The sequence below is a fragment of the Hemibagrus wyckioides genome, linkage group LG09 (assembly GCF_019097595.1).
Source record: "Hemibagrus wyckioides isolate EC202008001 linkage group LG09, SWU_Hwy_1.0, whole genome shotgun sequence".
Classification (NCBI taxonomy): Eukaryota; Metazoa; Chordata; class Actinopteri; order Siluriformes; family Bagridae; genus Hemibagrus; species Hemibagrus wyckioides.
In genome coordinates, this window is record NC_080718.1 from 25,213,157 (window position 1) to 25,236,624 (window position 23,468).

Below are 23,468 nucleotides of genomic sequence, written 5' to 3' on the forward strand. Positions count from 1 at the left end.
TTGAGAAAAGGAGTACGGCTAATTCCATCAAAGCTGGAGGAATCAAGTATTAATTTATTCTGAGACCCCCACCCTTGTCCATTCCCCCTTCACATAACCCATGCACCACCCCTCGCTGCTGTAGCTATTGTTGCTTCGATTGTTGATCACTTTGGTAACATGTGATCCGAGCCACTTTTGAAGGCAGCATCGCATTAAGCCGGAGATTTTTGCGCCACAAATTTTCGAGACGGACCGCTTTGTAGTCGCTTCTAGTAGAAATCTCTACATTCGCTGGCATCAGCTATTAAGAAATGGTCCGTAAAATTCACCAGATTCATTCCAGACATGCTTAAGGCGTTAATCTTGAGTGTTTATTCCCACAATGCCCTTTGTTTGCATCTCTAATACGTTTTTATTTGGTTTTCTTTTTTATAAACAAATACACAACATCCCGTTTCGTGAATGATTTCCAGAAAGAATTCTAATAATGAGGTCTGTCAAATGCCAGGGTTCAATCTGATACGTGTCACCAAGTGAGAAATGATACATGTTTGTTTATTTATTTATTTTTTATTTAACATTGTCACACATCTAGCGAGATTGCGCTTTTCCGGGACCGGTGTAGCGCGACGTTAGCGAAAGTGTGGAGAGATGCCGAGATGTGGCGTTTGAATGGAAGGCTTTAAAGGGGCAACAGATTACGACTCGCATGCCGTTTCCTCTCCGCTCTGGGGGAAATGAGCTGTTGACATACTTCGGGGTCATCGTTCGAGATAGCGGGCCAACCACAAGGACGGACCCGATAAACCCCATCCATCTAGACCTTTCACTACAACTAGGGAAGGCAGAAGCGAAATGGAGATGCAGACTGTTGGCACTGAGGGGGTTTTTTCCCGCCTCTCTGATGAGGAGCTGCCAGAAGAGCGTGATTATTGGTGCAGGATTAGCTCTGTTTGCTAACAGACGGCGTGCTAGACGGCCATGTTGTTTGATTAAGCGGGGCATGTTGTTATCTGAAACCTTATGCCGCTATTTTTTGTAAAAAAAAAATAAATAAATAAATAAAAACTGTCCGATTTTAAGGAATAAACAAACCACTTTGGGAAGTGTTACGCTGGCCAGTGTTTCTGATGCCGGGGTTAATTCTTTTCTATAACAGCGTATTTTATACCTTTTACTAATTTGCCATGTAGAACGATTTAAAAAATTTAATGTATTAACATATAGTTTGTAGTTACATTTAAACGTCACGAACCGTCCATTAACAAATTAGCATCTGTTCTTACTCACACTTATAAACACACGATCCATCAACGATTTCTGTTTTGTTTCCTCTGCGATTTAAAGCACAGCTCGTGATATAACCATGAAAATGTAAAGTGCAACATGACGAAGACTCTCCTGTGGCAGAAAACCTACTGACACTGGAGACTCCTTCCCTTAAATGTTGAATAAACATCTCCTTATCGAGGAACTTCACCATATCGACAAGTATAAATATTTCACTCTCAAATAGCAACTTATCATTATTAGCTTTAGATTACGCAAGAGTCCGTCTGAGTTAGCTGTTACCATGGAAACGAGAACGTTAATATACGGAATTTCAGCGAATCGCCAGCTCCTAAACTGAATTCGGCGAGATTGGCACGTGTTAATCATAACGTGAACGCGAGGAAGGGGACGTCGACATCACGTCCGGCCGGAGTCTTCATCTTACACTGTTTCGAGTGCGTTCCGTATTATTAAAAAAAAAAAAAATTCCCTATAATTCTCTTGTGTAAGCCAGGGCTAGTGTAGCTCCCCGCTGTGAGGTAGACCCAGAGGAAAGACAAAAGCACAATGAAACAGAGAGCTTACCACCAACCGCTCGCGCTGGAGCTCTAGAGCAGGGCTGCTATACATCACGGCCTCTCCAATTCTGTCCCCATGCTAATGAGCTGGCTCTGATCTTTCCTCCGCTTCCCATGTTTTCAACATCTTCAAGGACCACATGGCGCTAGCAAAATAAAGACAACTAAATGAGAATTTTTAGCGCTTTTTGTGTCGGCCCGGCTCGGAGCCTTTCAGCCAGTGTCACTCATTTAATCTTCCCTCTGAGAAAGAAAGGAGAGAAAAAATGGAAGAAATGGAGAAAAAAAAGGTAAAAATGTGCAACCGGGAGTTGGAGACGGCGTTCCCGGGTGGTGCATGGGAAGAGGCAGAGGAGTTTTTAGGTGTCGCTAACTTTCCTCGACGAGTTGAGAAGTGAAATGATCTCTAAATCGCAAACATGTTCTGCTTTCAGTCTCGACAAAAAACGACTTTTCACAACAAAATGGTGTATTTTCAAATGCAAGAGATCCCCCCTTTTTTCTTCTTCTTCTTTTTTTTTTTTTTTGCTAAAGCTCAATAATATCGCTGACACATCACAGAGTCCACTTGAAAGGTCCCAAACAAGGGCATGAGATAAAGGGTGAAAGAAGTTCCCGCTCCCCTGCTGGGGGTGGAACCTGAATTCTCTCTCTTTAACAGCAGCGTTCTCTAGAAAAGGCATTGGGAAGTACCTCGCATTAGCTCTGGAGATCACTAGTTAATAGGATGATGTCTTTTAGCTTTTGTTATGAGATTATTAACCCGGGATAGGTTGCCATTCTTATCCGAGCCACGACTTGGAGAGCCTGTTGAGCACGAGTGCCAAAACGCATTGTTCCTGGCTACTTATTGTTCAGACCCTTTTAATGAAACACCTTTCCCCCCCCCCAAGAGCTTCACCAGGTGATCTTTCTTGCACCGCTCTCTCTCTCATCTGCCACTTGTGTAATATTAATTACCTGAAGGGTCTTGCTTTTTTCCCCAAAAGCCCTTGAGCTCAGGCTCTGTGTTTAATACAAACCCAAAGTGGAGCGAAGGATGAAGTTATAGGAATAGTGGAAATAAGAACGAGAGCAGGAGAATGGGATCAGTGTTTACCCCCAAACCCAAGAGGCTCATTTTACAGACCTGTATTTTGGGTTGCTTTTGTAAGGACTCAGTTATTAGGTTAATTTTGGCTGTAATTTTATTTATTTATTTATTTTTTGAAGCACATTTCAAGTCAGAGGTGCACTCGTGTATTCACCTGTTGACTTGAACAGACCGTATAAACGTTGTACGTATTTTTCCAACATGTTTTTCCTCTATATTTCTGAGGAACACCCAGGTTTACACGTTTAGATGAACGTCGTCCAAATTGTTTTTGTTTGCTTTGTTTTTTGTTTTTTTTTAATCTTGATCACCCGGACTCATTGGTGCTCAAACTTTCAGTTTAATTTTATTTGTATAGCGCTTTTAACAGTGGACATTGTCTCAAAGCAGCTTTACAGAACATAAGAAACAAAAAAAGTGCGAAAAGTCCTAGGTGTTAGACAAAATCGTCCCTAATGAGCGAACCTGAGGCGACTGTGGCAAGGGAAAAACTCCCTTCGATGGTATGAGAAACCTTGAGAGGAACCAGACTCAAGAGGAACCTCATCCTCATTCAGGTGACACCGGAGAGAGTGATTATAAATGATTATAAACACCAGAGAGAGTGTCCTTTCTGCAGTCATGTACAGTCAGCTGTGTGATGGAGATACAGCATATGTAGAATATTAGTGTGTGTATTAATTAGGAGGTGGTTGTTGTCCTCAGGTCCACTTGGGGTTGGCAATCTTTATTTGGCATCATTATTTTAACAAACGAAGCTTAGAGAACGTTTCACCTTACGGGCCGTCCTCAAGCGTCATGTTTTCTCTCCATTTCTTTTTCCGGTTCGTCCATCACTATGCATCACTTTAATATTCCAGCAGGAGTGACAAGAAGCGTAATAGTTGTTTTGTAACGTAAACTGTCTGTCCAGGCCGTGCGATAGCGACCAGGGATTAAGGCGAAAGGTGCAGCCCCGGCTAGCCGATAGTCTGTCAGGCCGTGATAATGTTTATTGATTTTTTTTATTTTTTTTTAATGCAGTTTAATAGAGTGGGGGGTCGCAGACGGATATTTGCGATCGCTGAAGGTTGACAGACAGACCGAAGGAATAAATTCTGCTTTCAAGACAGGAATGATGAACAAAACGGACATATTAGCGTGAAAACAGAAAGAAATCTATTATCAGCTGCCTGTTTGTTTTACCCCGGCGTCTTGGCCGTTAGCTCGGGAATCAGGGCTGTTTGCAGAGTGGCTGTTTGCATTCTCAGCAGTAAGGAGACAGACAAGTGTGACATATTAGAGGGAACCCTATCTTCAAACAATTACATGAATGACGGCGCGATAACGCTGTATGTATAGCCGCAGACTTTTCTCTCATTAAAAGCGACTTTGTCGATCCCGGTAGCTCCTCACCCCACAGTTTAAGAGCGCTTATGGTTATGAATTCTTTCTCTTAAGCCGCAAAGCAAGCAACGCTGGGCCAACAATACCAGTGGCAAATTGAAATCCTGCTCGTGTAGGGGGATTGGAGCTTCATTCAGGATTTTACATACTTGTGTTCAGCAAGTGTTGATATGTCAGCATGGTGGAATCTATTGGAATGGCACTCGGTCTACTGAATCTTCCGTTAAATATGATAACAGTATTTCGTCATATCCTAATACCATATGCAAACGAGCGCTCTAGGAACTGTAGACGTGGTATATTATAAAGTTGTTCCTGCTCAGATTGATACAGGTTAGACTTTACCCGAGGCACAAGGTTTGTTTGAATATGTTGATGGCATCTCATGATCGTGGAGTTCGGCTAATATGATCTGTAATCTCAGGAGGCTGTTTTTGTCAACTGAAACTTTATTTTTTGAGCTGCATGAATAGCGTTAATGATTAGAGTTTGTGTACATTTTATTAGCTGAAACACTGACTCCAGCTAACCTGAGCATCGAGCTGCTGGAAAGTCAGAACAACAATTATACAGTTATTATAAACGGTACACATCTATTAGAATACTAACAGCACTCATACTACCAATCATTAATACTTTAACCATTTAATACTCTTTATTATATTATATAGAATATTTTAAAAATCTAGACTAAAAATATACTTTTTTATATTATTGATTTTGTTTTACTATCTCTTTTTCTCTCTCTTCTCTCCCTCTCTCTCTCTCTCTCTCTCTCTCTCTCTACATATATATATATATATATATATATATATATATATATATATATATGTATATATATATGTATATATATGTATATATATGTATATATATATATATATATATATATATATATATATTTATATATATATATGTATATATATATGTATATATATGTCTATATGTATACATTTATGTATACATGAGAGGAGAGAAAAAAAGATACATATGTTAGATATGTATATATATATATGTGTGTATGTATATATATATATATATATATATATATATATATATATATATATATATATATATATATATATATATATATATGTATGTATCTTTTTCTCCTCTCTCTCTCTCTTTCTTTTTGCAGAAAGAATTTTGCTATAAATGAAAATTATTCATTATAAACATTACTACATGGAAGTATTAACAACCTGATTAACAGCTGCTTTACACTACAATTGTCCTAAAATTAATAATTATATTAATAATAATTAATTACATATAACAAAATATTATTATTGTTGTTGCTATTATTATTATTATTATTATTATGGTGATTCAAGTAATTATTCAACATCCAGTACTAATATCATTACTTATAATACTACTTACTATGCTATAAATTCATATCTACATATTAATATATAATACATACTAATATACAGAACCTTGTATATATAGTATATACTATGTGTAAGTCTCTACTTACATATTAATTAGTATTTATCGTAGTACATTAGTAGCAGAATACTTGATTTCCATTTATACCATCGTTAATCCTACTACTGCTGCTGAAAAATAATACGGGTTTATTATTATCTTTATAGTTAATGCGTTAATTAATTGGTATATCGTGTATAGCAGTGATCATACTAACATGATCGCACCCCTGACTTTGAATAATTAGTATGTAATTATTATTTAAAATTTATTATTTAGTTAACTAGTATTTAATTAATACGTTATTAATGGTTTAACAGCTAGAAGCTGCTTATATTAATACTGCTCAAATAATTAGTTATTCCTTTACTCATATTATCTCCACTATTATTAATGCTACTATTGTAGCTGCAACACCAATGTGAATTATATATCATTTATATCTATATCAACACACATACTACTTTATAGTAATGTTGACTCCCTGTGCTGTATACTATAATTAATTGTTTGCTTACTATTATCGTAAACGTACTGTGTTCAAACTATCCATTTCTAATAGTCAGTATTTAATTAATATATATTATACTACTGATATATATTCATAAATACACAACTGATCTGTGCTACTTATAATAATGACCAGTTATTTAATTAGGGTATATTATACTTTTGTTAGATATTCATAAAAACACACTGTTAGCCGATCTGTTCTACTTATAATAATGACCAATTATTTAATTAGGATATCATACTTTATTGTTATCTACACTATTATAATAGTAATAGTATTTAATTTGTATTATTCCTTGTACTTGTTTAATATTAACACTAATGATGGGATTAGTGTAGATGGTGTATTAGAACACTTTTCTCTGTGGTATTTGTATTTAGTTATTATATAGTGTATGAATATTTTATACAATGGCACGTAACGATTTATCAGCTAGTGCTAATGATACTCTTTACGCTACTCGATCTGCGTATGCTAAATGAGCGTTTAATAAGTGTATAGTGTACGATTAATACAACTCCAGCCGCAGTAATAATGTGATTGCAGTAACGTGTGATTACACTATTGACTCCTCTTCTACATTTTTTACATTTAGCTCTGTTGTTGGAGGAGATCAAGAGCTCTGGTTCCCTCTTTTTTGTATTTTCTAAGCCCATGACATGCCTTGTTGCTTTCTTGCTCTCTGTGCTCGCTTAAAAGCTCGGAGGGGAACGAGGTTTGCGCTTAACCAGTTTGGCCTAACTGAGGGAGAAATGTGTTGTGTCCATTCTGAGGCTAGCGACGGGCCTCATGGGCCACAATGGACTCGGCTTTATCCCGAGATTAGGTATTGTGCCTAAAGCCAAACTACTTTCCTTCAGGCCGGCGCGAGGCTAGTGCGGCCCTTTCATTTCACGCTAACAAGACTTCTCCATGCCACAGCCCCACTCCAAGTAATTAAATCAATCCTTTTGTACTTACCGCTCTCTCTCTCCCTCTCTCTCTTTCTCTCACTCTCTCTCTGCCGATGAACAAGGAACCGCTTATTGCCTTCATGCATATTCAGAAATACTCGCTAACGGCCTTTTAATGAGGTCCTGCTCAGTCGCACAAAACAATGATCATCTTGTTCTTTTTCTCTTTTCCTTTTCTTTTCTTCTTACTCACTCTCACTTTAACTCATCAGAACAATCGAGGGGTAGACATGGCGCAGGCGAAGAAGACAAATTGAGACTCCCCCCCCCCACTTAAAATAAATTGTCAAAAAAAAAGTGCCTTTTCTGAACAGAAGTTGAGATCTGGCCCTTAAAACTCCGATAGACAAATTGGATTACTGCGTATTGGATTAAACAGGAAACTGGTTGGATAAGAAACGAGAAGAGGTTGCTGTGATCACAGGGTTTAATGTATTTCTTTTCTTTTCAATTTTGTTCCCCCTCTTCTTCTTCTTCTTCTCCTCCCCCATCCTCCATTGCCTCCTTTCTTTCTTTCTTTCCTTTCTTTAAAGTAAAGAAACCCCTCTCACCAGATCCAGGATTAATTTGTAATTGTTCTCGTTTCTTAATACTATTGGAAAGATTATTATCTAAATCAAATGAGGGAAAATTTTTGTAATTAAACGAAAAGACACCCAAACAATCCCCCTCTTGTTGAGGTGCACTTTCATGTTCAGATTCGTCTGGTTTATTTTGTTGTTTTTGTTTTTTATTCCAATATTCCAACAGCAAGGCCTTTAACTTTCACATAATTAGTTTTCTATTTACGTCTGTCTCGTCTTGTGGCTCATGGAGATTAACGAAGGTTGTTTAACTTCGCAAGACGGCGAACCACGTGCCGCGCAAATCGGTACAAAATTAGCTTTCGGTTCTGGATGTAGATCATAATGTATGCAAATGAGATGCATAGGATACGTTGAAACATTAGGAAATATAATAGCTGATCTGATGAAGCTGAATTCTGAGAGCCTTTACACCTGTAATACATACTTTGTACGCCTGGCAGAGACTTAGCTCTGTGTGTGTGTGTGTGTGTGTGTGTGTGTGTGTGAGAGAGAGAGAGAGAGAGAGAGAAAGAGATCGAGCAGGGAGAAGGCAGCTGAATGTGTGTACTATGAGGGGATTTCATTAATGCTATCTGGTGTGAATGTAACAGTGGCTGTGATGCTTATCTTAATCTTATTTGGCTATAGAGGCTGGTTCAGCCAGGCACGGCCACGAGCCCTCAGGACACACACACACACACACACACACACACACATATATATATATATATATATATATACGTATACACTGCTTGTGCTGTCCGCATTCTTGTATGTATATATTTCTGATAATGTTTTTCTTTGTGCAGTGAATTAGGAAGATTATTAGAAGGGATTAATAAAAGATACAGAAGTGTAAACATTTAAAATCCTTTATAAGGAGATAAAACCATACTGGAGGACTAAATCGATTACTGTAGAAATGATCCTTCAAAATGTATTAATTTGGAACTTTCGCCGTATATACATGATATTTTCGATGCCCATTTATTCGTAATTTAAGTATCGGATGAGCAACACGACGGTGTAAACTGTACAGCATGATGATAAATCATTATACGAGTGATATGATGTCAGTATTTATTGCTAAAACTTTAGGAAATTAGTACTAAAAAAGTCTAACGCTGTAAAATGAGGTAAAACCGCAGACAAGCGTATTATCTTTTAAAATAATTTCTTGCTGTAGACATTAAACAATCTCAGTTCTCTGCCTCTGTATCAGGATACATGTTGTGTACGGTGTGATGTGATATTCGTGTGATTTGGTTCACTTTTAACTTGAGAAAATATTTTCTTTCTCTCTTTTTTTCACTACCACTAGCTCTGAATTATAATTATAATCATAATTATAACCACCATGGGTCAGAAGTCAAGTGTGTGTGTGTGTGTGAGACAGTGTCCTCATGCGATATGGCTTCCTGCTGTTCTAGCCGAGAATGTACACACAAACACACACCCCCGGTCTGTGGAAACGGCCTCAGCGATGCACCTCCTAATCCTTCGCTTCCTCCCAATGTCACACAAGCTTAATATTACCATTTATTATTTGCTTGTTTCATTTGGAGGTACAATGGCCTGTCAGCGAGCGCTTTATCCTTTTCAAGCCCACTATTTAAAAGTTGAATACGATAATCCCAGAGCTGATTCCTGAATCCCGGGACTTTTCTTCCCATTTTTGCTGCCCCCCCCAAAGTTATCAAAAAATAACATTAAATATAAATTACACACATCTGTGTAGAGCTGTTTGTATGTATGTGTGTTTCTCTCTTGAGTGACGGAGCTTTGTTGTGCCTGATGATGTCATGTGACAGACAAATCCGTTATAGTCACGTGGTGCTGGGGGGGGGGACATGGCATCTCTCCAAATGGTCGTCCCTGTAGTAAAACGTCTCCCCGATACGTGCGCCGCTGGTTGTGTGTTTGCCTTTCATGTGGCGCTGACCTTCATTTGACTTTGACGCTCTTTATTAATACCCACGAACGTTATCCAAGATCATTTCAGCGCTCACAGCCGTTCGGTAATTGCTCTTTAATTCCACTCAGACCTGTCCGCATGAGTCCGCACATTAACATAGCTGAAAGAAAAAGAGAAGGAGGAAAAAAAAAGAAAGAAAGGTGTTTGGACGCTAATTCTGTTGTTGATGTTGTCGGAGGCATACAGGTATTAGAGAGCTAATGAGTAGAGAGGGTGATTACATAAGCTTAAGGGATCTTTCATCTTCTTGTTACTTTCATCCCGTCCTTCAAAGAAATCCTTAGCATCGCTGGAATGCTCAGAGAACGGCCATGGTGGCGGTCCTGCGTCTCCAAGCCACTTAACCGATTTGGCCGGAACCTCTTGTTCCCGTCTGGTCTTAATGAGGGATAAAATTATTTTGAATAAATTAGAAACTTATTGGTTTAAAAAAAAAAAAAAACTATATTGGAAAGCAAAATTTGACGCTTTTTAATTCTTTATCTTGTATAGAGTTGTCCAATTTTCTTATAAAAATAAAACTAGACACGGTGTAGAAAAAGCATTTCGTGTGTTTACTCTACACCGATCTCGTCCTACGGTACTCCGTATCTATAGAGCCTTCGTGTATTGTGTACTGAAGCCCTTTCCTATTTTCTCCCAGTAGGCTTAATACACCGGTGTGTATGGATGAGACTCCAATAAAAAAAAAATTGACCTAACTTGAAATATTCCATCTCCAGTCTGGAGGTTGTTGGCACTGGTGGTTTCTGAAGCAGCACAAAGTCTCCACGTTAATCCCAGCTAGTGTGGGAACAAAACAGGCCGCCTGTAATCCGGCCTCCTAATCCAGCATCGTCTTATTGACAATGGCAGCATCGTGTGAAGTGTCTAATACGTTGCCGCCGAACACACATCTGGCCGGATTCCTAACTTGCGTGTCGATCTGTGCGACTGAGAAAGAGTCGGTGGGCTAATCTCATTTGATGCACTTCAGTTCGGGGAGAGGGAAAGGTTTGGGAAACGGACGGGGAAACTGTGTGTTTGTGGTCCACCATTTAAAAAAAAAAAAAATTCCAAGATGTCAAACTATAGTCATTATTATTATTATTATTTATTATTATTATTATTATTATTTATTATTATTATTATTATTTATCATTATTATTATTTATCATTATTTTTATCATCATTATTTTTATTATTATTATTTATTATTATTTTTATCGTCATTATTTTTTAAATTATTTTTATTATTACATTTATTAGCACTTATTAGCACTTAATTAATAAACAATATAATCACACCTATATTTTAAAATATATTTTAATCGAAACCAAAACTTTACTATTTATAATAGTAAACATTTACTACTTTGCGTACTGGAATTAATCATTTGCATATTTACTTTTCTTTTTACTTTATATTTACTATAATTTAGAAAACCAGTATGTTGTGTGCTAATCACGAATTTTTCTAGATGCTGTACGTTTTTACACTGCGAAAAAATAATCAATATAATTAATCATCTTTAGTATCAGCGTTTGAGTAAAATTACTCAGTGTGTCTTACTGAATAGAGAAGAAAAGTTCAAGTGACAAATCTACAGTCTTTTCTATATTCAATAATTAATCAGCATGATTAACAGTATCAGGTCTAAATATGATATAGAAATAAATTCAGGAGATAAATTATAGATTTTTAGATTTTAATGTGTTCCCAGTGAGTACGCCAGAGATCACGGTGGTGAGGGGAAAACTCCCTGAGACGTTAAGAGGAAGAAACCTTAAGAGTCAGAAGGGAAGCCTTTCTCATCTGGGTGACACCGGAGAGTGGGATTATAAATCTTTTTTATTTCTTTAATTATGTACAGGAAATTCATTTCATTTCCAGCTGTGCACATCTGTAATATTTGTCAATAGATTCTGAGCACAATGTTTATCAGATCTGAAGTGTGATGTATAAAGTGGCTGCTGGACTATAAGATAAAATGAGGTTTGCAATGACTTTTTAAACAGCTTGTAGCGTTAAAGAGGTTCATACACAACTGGTTCCTGTTATTAATGCAGATAATAATTAATAGCAAATAAACAAAAGTGTAGCCCGATTTTATGGTATGTGGAGGATCGTGCATTTTAGAAGCCGTGCCTCTGCCATATGTCCGCTTACGTGTTGCTTGTGTGTGTGTGTGTGTGTGTACTCTCTCCTATAGGGAAGAATAAGGAGGAGGAGGAGGCCATGATGCAGGAGTGGTTCACGCTGGTGAATAAGAAGAACGCTCTGATCCGGCGCCAGAATCAGCTCTCTCTGCTGTGAGTTCCTGTTTGCCCTCTTCAGCCTCTTCCTCTCTCCCCCTGTTCCTTCTCCACTCTCTCTCTCTCTCTCTCTGTCTCTCATTTTCTCTTTCTCACGGTGAAGCGTCACCGACTATGTACACACACCTTTAATGTTCAGACACCTTACACTTTAAAATCGTCGACCCTTGGGAGTAGGGCACAGGATGAAGGTCAGCCAGTGAAGGGCACAGCGGCTTATTCCTCCGCTCCCTTCCCCCTACCCCGGGTTCAGGCGGAAAAAATGAAATCACGTCGGTCACCTCACGGCTCTAATGAAATTCAGTGCTCGTGTTATTTCAGCCATTAGCCGTATTGGATCAACCTGTTCTGACTCGAGAGTTATTTGAAAGCGAACGTGAACACGAGACGGACGCCGTAGCCGATTTTGTCGTTTTAATGTCTGGTTACGTTTTCTTTATTATGTAATCTTACATTCCGTGCAAAGCGAATGAAGAGAAAAGATAATTGTTCTGTAATCTGCTCCTTTTCTTTGAATGGGACACGCAGTAAATCCAGGTCAGCTTTTTAATTCCGGAGAGGGAGGGAGAGTTCCCAAGCTCCCCGCAAATGACAAATCGAAGCGTCCTAATCGTATTATATCACTGGGAAGAAAAAAAAAAAAAATTAAAACGCACTTCTAAGTGCTCAATTAAAAGAGTCTTGATTATTATTATTATTCCTTTCATTTCGCTCTTTGTCGGCGAACAGGCTCTGAAGGACGAATTCTATTACGGGCCGCAATGAGCTCATTTCCAATACATTTGAAAGAGCTGAAATTAAATTTGCTGGTTGATACCCCCCTCTCACATTCTTTCCCTTCTTAATCACAGCTCTTTTCTGCGCTGTCCTATCGCCCCAACCAGCCCTCTCCGCTGCCCGTTTGGGTATCACTTATTTGCAGTAGATTAATGTGGCGCGGCGAGGTGTCGGCGAGTGCTCGAATCAATGTTTATTAAAGGTTTCTTTAAGTGTTTAATGATTTCGTAATTAACATATTGATGAACTTTTACAACTTGCCCAGGGAGAGGGAGCATGATCTGGAGAGGCGCTTCGAGCTGTTGAACCGGGAGTTAAGAGCAATGCTGGCGATTGAAGGTAAGCGAGAGTGGATTTGGGGGATGGAGGGAGTGGGCGGGGTGGGGGGTGAAAAACACTGTGTGAGAGAAAGACAAAAAAAGTCTTTCTGTTTTACCTCATCTTCTCTCTCTCTCTCTCTCTCTCTCTCTCTCTCTCTCTCTCTCTCTGCCTTGGCTCTCACCTTTTTAACAACAACAGACCACTTGAGAATTTATCCTTTTTTTCCCCCCTGCACATTTTCATTATGTTTATTATAACTAAGTCATTTTCCTGAGTGTGTTGCTAAGTGCAAATGTCATGTAAGCATCAATACCGCGTCTGTCTGATATGCCCCAAGGCTACGCCGACTGCCGCTGTGTTTGTATTATATTTATAATCTTATTTTTTCTCTTTTCTTATTTTTTTGGAGTGCATGTTATCCAAGAAAAGATGGCAAAGCCTGTATCAAAGTTGTCTGGTTAACTTTAATCCCTTTGACTGTGTCCCTGCTTTCGCAAAATGAACCTTTCGCAATCGATGCAAATTGATTTTGCTATTCGATGGTGACCCCTTGCACCCCTCGGCTAGCCACGGTAATTTCTTTTTGCACCTGATAAGCTACCTGATCCATCATAAATCAATTCTAATTAGTTTGAGGGGGCCGACGGACGACATGCATAGCTAAGCAGAGAGCCACGTCTCCGCCGTACGCCTTCCCCCTACCTGCCATCATCTTTAGCTTACTTTTATACACAGGGTTATTCACACACGGGTGGGAGGTTCTGTAACGTGATTGCTGCTTACTCAGGGGTGAAATGTTTTGTTTTTAGCGTTAGACATGTTAACATGGTGCTTTCCTTTGCGTATTACGATTGAACGGCTGATTGTTTCGGTCACAGGTTGTCTGACCACAGACTCTGTGTTGCCTGGAAGCTAACTGAAATATTGGATTTCTTTGGGGGGGGAAGTATATATTTTTAAAGATGTATACATCACACCATATCCAATGCCTTCCATATCAACCCATAAACTGGAAACTTGTTACCTTTTATCGGCCGTCGCTCTCTCTCTCTCTCTCTCTCTCTCTCTCTCAAGCTTCAGCACTTAACATTCAGAGACAGCTCTTTTCTTGGGCGAAGCAGTGATAGTTCTGACCTGCTGGTGAGGGAAGCGAGTGCATCGCTTTCTTATTTGGTGCTCCAACAGGTCTTTTCACAGCCAGCCAACGCAGACAGGTAATTTCTGATTTGCTTGGCCGGCTGACGACAGTAGTAATAGAGACCACTGAGGTGTTTATACACACACACACACACATACACACACAGAGGTCGCAAAAAGCACAGACACTTCATCTCCGGTAGGTGCTGATATGGTACTTAAGTCACCTTCTCCACAAAAAAAACACAACCTGTACTAGCAAGAAGATTCTAGAGACTTCACACCGATGTTTAGTTCTTCTATTACTCAAGCTTTCATTTTCATGTCTCTACACGCCTCTCGTTTGGTAAAACGTCCTCTAAATTTCAAAACTGGAGAAAATTGGGTTTGTGGGAAATGTGGATCGTGATGCAACCTTGAATTTCGCTGTATTTTATTGTATCAAATATATTTTTCAGAAAAGTTGGATAATATTAGGACTTTAGTGCTCAAGAAGTTACGGTAAGGTTTGAAAGCAAGTCAAACACACACACACACACACAGTCTGATTGACAAGGTGGAGAAGATTCATGTGCAGGTTTCCTTAAAAAAAAACTAATAATAAAAATAACACAGCGAGTGTTGGTGTCGTCTAAACGATAACCCGTTCTTTGGTCCTCTGGATTTGCAGGTAACATTATGGAGAGGGCGAATAGAAGGGCCATGGATTGAATGTGGCCTTCTACAATATGCCATGGTTCTTATTTTTCTGCCTCCAAATTGATCCTTTTTGGCCTTTTTTATCTGCCTTCCATGCACACACTCTCTCTCTCTCTCTCTCTCTCTCTCTCTCTCTCTCTTTCTCTCATTCTCACTGTCTCCTTCTTGCACACATTTCTTGCCCCTCCTTCTCTCCATCTCTTTCTCAGTTCAGACTTGGTGCACTCCGGGGCGTGTTATTTGAAAGTGGACGCGCCTCTCTTAAAGGGATTTCTGCATAGGTCCCCTATTTTTTGTTGTTGTTGTTGTTACGGTTTTATATGATAAGCTTTTTTTTTTTTTTTTTTTTTTTTAGATGTTTAAAATCAATATGTAATCCTGTGCAGGAGCTTATCCCCCCAACAACCCCATTTGTAAATCTATTTGAGCTTTGTTACCCGCCCGGGCCGGCGTATTCCTCAGATTGATTAGGTGCAGTGCCAGGATCCTGTCAAATGGCCGCCTTTGATGATGTTGCAAACTCTTTCAAGATTGCTAGTTGACTGGAACTGCAGATAAGGCAGGGTGACAATTCCTCCTTTTTTTGCACTATTCACAAGAAAAAAAATCTATTTATTTCCATTGCAGTGTAGATTTCAGGGGTGTTTGTGAAGGTCTGGGTATTTTTTATACTCTTCAACAAAAAGGATATTTATATTCCAGTCACACATCATTTTTACTTACTACTTCTTGCCATTATCCTCATTTCAGTCTCTAATAAAATGAAACCTGTATTAGTTTTAACCTGTATGTAAAATACTGCCTTTGACTAAATTGACCGGAGGACATCTGAATGATTGTATTTTTAAAAAAATCACTATTATATATGTTTAATTATAGGGGTTTATTTCCGTCTTAAAAACATTTGTGTGGCATGTTAGACTTTCCTAACAATTCCCTTAACAATCTTTTAAAAATCCTCTTTTCGGGTTTTTCGAACCTTTTTATTATTAATGTGTTGATTTCTGTTAATGTAAAGTTCACAACTCCCGTTAGCTTATTATAAATGTTTATAAAGTAAGGAATTAAAGTAAAAAAAGGTAAGAAAAAAGGTTTAATCCAGTTCCAGCTTTTAATGAAATGAAGTGAACACCGGTCAGTTTTACACGTAATCATGTGCTGTCGTGTTGAGAAGTTTCAGTCCACACACTTTCCCTTCCTGAGCTCTTTGTCAGCGCTTTCGTCCTCCACTCTCCACAACCAGCCTCCTGAATGTGCTAATGCTAATTCATTTTGTTCATTTCCTCCATTGTGAGCCTCTCGGCTATGTTGCAAAGCTGCCACGACTTTGGTCCAAACGTAACATATAGACTTTTGGGGTTATGAATGAACACCAGCAGAAGCAAGAAAATTATAAACACGGTGAATTTAGTTTTATTTCGGAGCAAGCGGACTCCCGAAGGCTTTTTATTTTATTCACTCAGTTTGACCTCATAAAGATTAGTTAAAAGAGAATTGGCTTGTAGACAAGAATGCAGTAAAACCAGCGAAAAATATGGATGTAATCTGTTACTACCGTCTAAAATTTGATGTAAATAATGAACCAGTGTTTTTGTTTCTTTTTAATGTTTTAATGTCCAACCCACTTATTTATCATCGTTCTCTAATTTCAGAAAGTATCTTCAGTCACATCATTCGAATGCGTGCGGTGGAGAGATTAAGCCTGAACGATTTAACATCATTTTATAGCTAATGTTATTTCTTTTTCCTTAATAAAAAAGTTTGGAGGTTTATTGAACGATTCCAGCAGTGTAGGTACATAATAGACCGGGCGACTGTATATGTATGTAATTATTTATTTTTATTAAAACTTTTATTGTGGAGTCAGGTTTGGCTGTGCAGTAGATGAAGGTGCCATTCCACAGACTATTTTCCTGTCAACTTCTCCTTTCTAGGCGCCATGTTAGGCTTTGTCTTGAGCCCCAGTTGGCCTCCGTCCAACGCCATCTTACGTTGCCACTCAAATCCATGCACAGCCCAAATCTTCTGTAATAAGATCACGTATTGTGCACCGGATGTTTCCGAGCTTGCGTACTTCCTGTTTTTGTGTTTTGTTTTTTTTGGTAAAATAAAATGGTTAAAAAATGTTGGAAAATGAACACTCTGAAGTTTAATCTTGCTCGCGATCTTCGCACAGGGCCCGAATGCCCAGTCGCATCTCTGATCGTTAAATTCTGTGTAAATATTAAAGCGGAACTCTCGGAAAAGAAGCACTCCGAGAGCCGTTGAGCAGTTTGCGCTCTTGAATAAATTTCGCTTTGGAGGAGGGTCATGGGGATTTGAGCCAGTGCATTCTTGTGTAGCTTCTGAGGGCTCACATGGTTACCATTGGCGTGTATTGTTAGGGTTATCTGAATAAGCAGCGACCATGTGAGTTTTGACGTGATCGCCCAGGGCAATGGAGAGAGAGAGAGAGTGTGTGTGTGTGTGTGTGAGAGAGAGAGAGAGAGAGAGAGAGAGAGAGAGAGAGAGAGGAGTAATCCAAACAGACTGCACACACCACTTTTTATTACCCCTGAACTCTCCCCCCCCCCCCTCCTCTCGACTTGTTTGCCCCTTTCTCCTTTTTTAGTTTTGGGGAGGGGTTTAGGAGCTTCCCTGAGTGACCGTGATGGGTTAGGGACCGAGGTTGAGATGGGCCGGAGTGAAGGAGAGGGGCGGATCTGCTTGTTCGCTCGTCCATGTCTCTCATCGCCCCTCTTCATTGTTTACCTTCTTAATGAGGAGGGTGGGACGCTCCAGGCTTGATTGACAGCTGCATGCTGCCTCTGCCACGGCCACCGGGGAGCATCTCCGGCTTTTTGGCCAAGAGTGATGACGGGGGAAATGGAGGTGGGACTGAGTCAACAGCGCCTCTCTTACACTCTCACTTACTCCCTCTCTCCCTCCCTCTCTCCTCTCTGTGAGTGTGTCACTCTACCTTTCTGAAAAAGTTTTGTTGGCTGTAACTCACTCACTCTCCCTGAAGTGCCCATTGTCTTTTTTGTCCCCCCTTTAATGCACTAGGAGAGTGAATTAAGCAGACGGAGAATTTGTGAAAAAGAAGTGAAGCCTGTAATAGTGTTTGTAAAAACTTACACTCTTCTGTATTGCCGCTAAATTTAAAGGCACTGGTATTCCCTCAGACACTAATATTCTACCTCGTTCTGTTCCATTCTCACAGAAAAGTTTAGTGAAACCACGAGAATGTGTTAACATATTTGCAGAGCACTCGCAGCATTAGCTTTTGATTAGGTTAAAGACGGAGGAGCCGAGCGCTTTCCTTTGGTGCCGGAGCGCGCAATAACTCGCCAAATATTGGTACTGTGTTCATTTTGCTTCTGTGCTTCACTTCAAAGGCTAAATGAGGCAGCGGAGGAGACCTTTTAGAGCCCACCTCGGCTCTCAGCGTGATGCACACGTACCGCCCAGCTGCCGCAATTTCACACGCAGCACACCAGAAATATTTATTTTTAATAAAGTCCACTTATTTTAAGGATTGACATTTTCGCAGGTTCAGGCCGTATGGCCGTTTTATCTCCTGCTTTCTTTCTGTTTTTTTCTTTTCAGAAATCAATCACGGTTAAATGTTGACATGACACATGGTGTTAGAGAGAGAAGCCCTGAGCAACACAAGGTCTCACACTTTTATAGGGGTTAGGCTCGTTTTTTCCCCCCCTGTATAAAGTGTGTGAATGTGGAGTACACGCTCACTCCTGCACAGTATGTTCTTACATTGAGCTGAAGAATAGGCTTGGTAACCAAATGTCTTGTTGGCTGTGAGCAAGGCCCTAATCTCCACTCAAATCAGTAATGGCTGATCCTGTTAGCCAGGCTGATATTTCAGACCAGCAGGTCTGCCTACCTGGCCAGGTCACCTCTCTCACACGCACACATGGGCCTGTAGGTAGATTCGCCGTGTTGACGTAATGAGTGTTAAAGAATTGAAATCTTGGGCTGTGATCAGGAATCACGAGTCTGTTTTCACGAATCCTTCAGTTCAGGAGTGTTGGGACATTTCATGTTCGAATGAGGCGTCTTCGTCTTTTCCTCTCTTTGCCAGCATTCTCATGTCACTCTGATCAAGTTGGCAGATTTGTCAAACCACAGTTAGATCATTTGTTGGCTTTTTATTACTGATAGAAAAGGGTTGGGTTCTTGTAAAGTGTGGGAAAGCAGCAGCCACTTTATATAATAGCCTGAAATAGTTTTCACAAGTCCAGTGATAAGTTTTAAGTGGAAAAAGTTCAGAAGCTGCTTTGACTTTTTTTCCACTCTTCATTAGATTATCATGTTTTTTGCTCCTGAAGTGCCTCTCTTTCTCGCTCTGAATTCAGATTGGCAGAAGACCGAAGCCCAGAAACATCGGGAGCAGCTGCTTCTAGACGAGCTGGTCATACTGGTCAACAAACGCGACGCTCTGGTCCGAGATCTCGACGCACAGGAAAAAGAGTATGTCCACCTCTCTCTCTCTCTCTCTCTCTCTCTCTCTCTCTCCCCGAGTCTCCCTGCAAGGCATTCTGGGATAGCTGAGCCAGCACGAAGCCTCCAAGTGCCCAGTTATGATTTTTCCATTACTTTTGAATGACCAGAGTTGATTAATTGCTGTGACTCACTGTGTTTTCAGAGGTCATGTAGGTCTGTAGACCAGTGAGGAATCAGGAGATGGAGAGAATATTAGAGTTCTGCTAACTGGAAGATGGAAGAGTTGTCCCAAACGTAGCTGTCTTTTCCTTGTGTCCTGGACTTTGGACCTTTGACCATTGTGTGTGTGTGTGTGTGTGTTGCAGGGCAGAGGAGGAGGATGAGCACCTGGAGCGGACTCTGGAACAGAACAAAGGAAAGATGGCTAAGAAAGAAGAAAAATGTGTCCTTCAATGATTTCCAAAACAGACACTAAAACTTACTAAACTTACTACAGAAAAAAAAAATAAGAAGAGTGTTTACTACAATTTTGAGAAATGTGTTATTATTACTATTATAAAGGAGCATCGCATCACTTATGTTTATTTCGGCTTTAGATGAAAGTTTGGTCAACATTTTTAGCCCAGGGCTGGTGCGTGTTAATTCACTAATGCCTTTGGATTTCTTTATACTGAAAGATTACATTTCACCAACACTAATAGATTCTTTTCTGTTTTGTTCGATTGTGCTAAAAAAGGTACTTCTATGTGATAAAACAACCTTTTGGGGTTTTTTTTGTTTTGTTTTGTTTTTTAAAGAAGCGAATAACCACGTCGGAGAGGAAGCTCCACGACGATCCACTGACTTTTAATGTTTGTTGTTTCAGACAGACGCGTAGCTTCAATCATACGAATGTGTGTTAATTTCCCAGTGGAGATTAGGACTGAACATTTTGAGGTACAACACAACATTGTTTTATAGGGGATGTTTTGTTTTGTTTTTCCATAATACGGTTCCATTTATCTATAATAACTCGGCATATCCTCTTTTATTCCAAGCAGTGTTTATTACTTAATGTATAACTTTTAATTCAACTACTTTTTAAATGTATAGGATATCTTTAAGGGGGGTGTTGCATAAAAAAAAGAGAAAGGAAGAAAGAAAGAAAACACATTTCAGTTTTGTTTGTTTGTTTTTTTTTACCAAAAAGTTTTGGGATGTTCCATAGCGGGAATCTTGGAGTGCTTTTATTTAGACTGAACGGTTAAAGATGTACATTTCACGTCACTGTTTGAGGGGAGAAAAGAGCGTGTGAAATCCAGGAGCAGTTTGAGAACAGAATTAATTTATTGTTGTTTGTCCTTTGAGACGACTAACCATCTTCACAACCTTGTGCATTAACTCAAGGACCTTGTTAATATTTATTGTATACTTTAAAAATGCTTTCATACACATCTCTCTGGTTCACCTCGTGTGCTGCTGTCTTATCGTGTGAACATTGTTTATTTATTCCTAAAATGACCAGTCATCAATAAAACCTGAAATGCTTTCATACTCTTAACAAAACTCCTGTGCCCTTGTTTTATTATTTCCTGATTTTCTGATTCTTCCTCTCAGAGCTGTGACTGGTGCTTAAAAAGCAATGCTCATTTAAAAAAATAAATAAATAAATAAAACTTAGCTAGTGCAGGTTTATTTTTTTTTACAAAGGTGAAAATATAATAAGTATCTTCACCAAAAGGTATTATTTTTATTTATTTTTGCATTTTAATTAATATTTAGTCGTCTTCTTCTTGATCTTTGTTAAATGTGGGTTAAAGAGTTGTTTGGTGGGGTTTTTTTGTTTGTTTGTTTGTTTTTCCAGCGTAAATATCAGCTAGATTGCATTATTTCATGTTTTTGCATTTCTTGCTAAAGGACAATATGTGAGTAAAAATAAAATTGAAGTGGTCAAAAATAATGGTTAAAAAAAACCCAACTAAATAAATAAATAAATACAGTAATTAATTAATTAAGCACGCCACAACTAATTGTTTAAAAAAAACTTAAATAAATAAATAACTAAGTCACTTCTAATTGTAAAAAAAAAAAAAACCTTAAATAAATAAATACATAAGCAAGTCACAAATAATTGTAAAAAAAAAAAAAAAAAAAAAACCTTAAATACATAAATAAATAAGCAAGCAAGCCACAATTAACTGTAAAAAAAATAAATAGATAAATAAATAAATAACGAAGCAATTCCCAACTAATTGTTAAAAAAAAAACCTTAAATAGATAGATAAATAAATACATAGATAGATAAATAAATAAATAACCAAGCAATTCACATCTAATTGTAAAAAACCCTTAAATAGATAGATAAATAAATAAAAATAAAAAAAAGCAAGCAAGTCACAACTAATTGTTTAAAAAAAATTTTTGATAAATATATAAGCAAGCCATAAAATAAAACCCTGGTCATTTTGCTTGGACATGCTTTAGTCTGAAGTCGCCACTGCATGTGGTTTTTTATTTGTAACTTGAGGTCGATGGCGCAGAAGGAAATGGAGGTGTTAAGAAGCACTTCTTGCTGAGCCTCTGCTTCTGCTCACGCTGATGGTTTTCCCTCTTCATGACCTAAAATATCTCATTTATGAGAGGAAACTGATCATGTTATAGGCCAAAATGAGCTCTGACAGCTCCCTCTTACCCTGATACCTCCACATTCATCTACACCTCCCTCAACACTCTGTTTCTCCTCTTCTTTCTTTCCCCCTACATCTGTCTGGTGACTGTAATGGTGTGTAGAGCTCACACTTAATAATCACTTAACTGATCACACACACACACACTGTCTGTTTGTCTGTCTGTCTGACTGTGGACCGTGTGTGTGCGCGCGCGCACGCATGATGGGTATTTTTTTTCCTGCAGCCTTGGCCGTGTAATCTGTATAAAAGAAGCCGTGCTGGGATTTTATTTTCCTAATAAAATCACCACCTTAAACCATTTCAGGCTGTTTGGAAACGGCCACCATTATCTATTAAACACAGCCAGTGTAATCATCTGCCTCCTAATGTGTCCCGCGCATTATATCATTTTATTTAAATACATGACTAATTTAACAAATTAAGTAGCCTTCTCATTAAATCAGTGACTTTGTAGGGGGGAAAAAAAAGAAACTGGACTCAAACATCATCAGCTGCAGTTATCACTGAGTCACTGACTCTAATAATAATAATAATAATAATAATAATAATAATAATAATAATATAAACATTAGAATTAGACTTTTACATTTTTTTGGGCTGAGTTGATGAGCATAGAAACATTCTAGTGTTTAATTAATTACATAATTAATTAATAGAACACGTTTATAACGTTTAAAAAAAACAGGAAACTATTTCTAAGTTATTTAAAAATAAATAAATAAATAAATAAATAAGTAAATAAATAAATAAATAAATAAATCTGGTTTGATTCGGATAAACACCAAAATTGTAAAAACAGCTAAAAGATTTCTAAAAGATGTAGCAATGATGTTTAATAAGATTGAAGATAATATAATTTTTTTTTTAAAAATTATATAAATAAATAAACACATGATGAAAAGTTTCACACGATAATAAACATTCGGGGATTTTTACTGTGCATCATTCCCACAAGATAATAATAGTTATCAACTCTCTTACCTGTATCTCTGATCTGTACACATGTGTCCAGCCTGGATCTTCATTCCCGATGAGCAAGCAAGGTTGTTTTTTTGTTTTTTGTTTTTTTAATAAATAAATAAATAAATAAATAATAAAATAAAGCAGTGACGCCGCAGTTAAAATGAAGCTCCGTGTTTTTTGGATCCCGGGTCCTGACTCTTTCTCTTTTTTTTTGTGCAGGTGTCCTTCCTCAGCTCTTCTTCCTCACCGTCCTTCCGCAAAAAAATCCAGCACAGGGTCAGAAACAGTCCCGCTGTTTGGATCAGAAGGCCCTTCTTCTTCTTTTTTTTTTTTTTTTTTTTTTCTTTCCACCCCTTGAATATATATCACTAGTTTATGCCTCGTCGTTTGTAATAAGAATCGACACTACTACAATCC

General features: G+C 38.4%; 1 protein-coding gene across 5 annotated transcripts in view; it reads left to right on the forward strand.

The window, feature by feature from the left end:
* ehbp1 (EH domain binding protein 1) overlaps positions 1-20,804 on the forward strand; it is a 161,348-nt gene extending 140,544 nt beyond the window's left edge. For all 5 annotated transcript variants that reach the window (XM_058398826.1, XM_058398827.1, XM_058398828.1 and 2 more), the window contains 4 exons: positions 11,940-12,039; positions 13,085-13,158; positions 19,332-19,446; positions 19,785-20,804. In XM_058398826.1, the coding sequence (XP_058254809.1) occupies positions 11,940-12,039; positions 13,085-13,158; positions 19,332-19,446; positions 19,785-19,875 (380 nt within the window). In that variant the 3' untranslated portion in view covers positions 19,876-20,804. The remainder of the gene's footprint in view (positions 1-11,939; positions 12,040-13,084; positions 13,159-19,331; positions 19,447-19,784) is intronic.
* Positions 20,805-23,468: the final 2,664 nt, after the last annotated feature.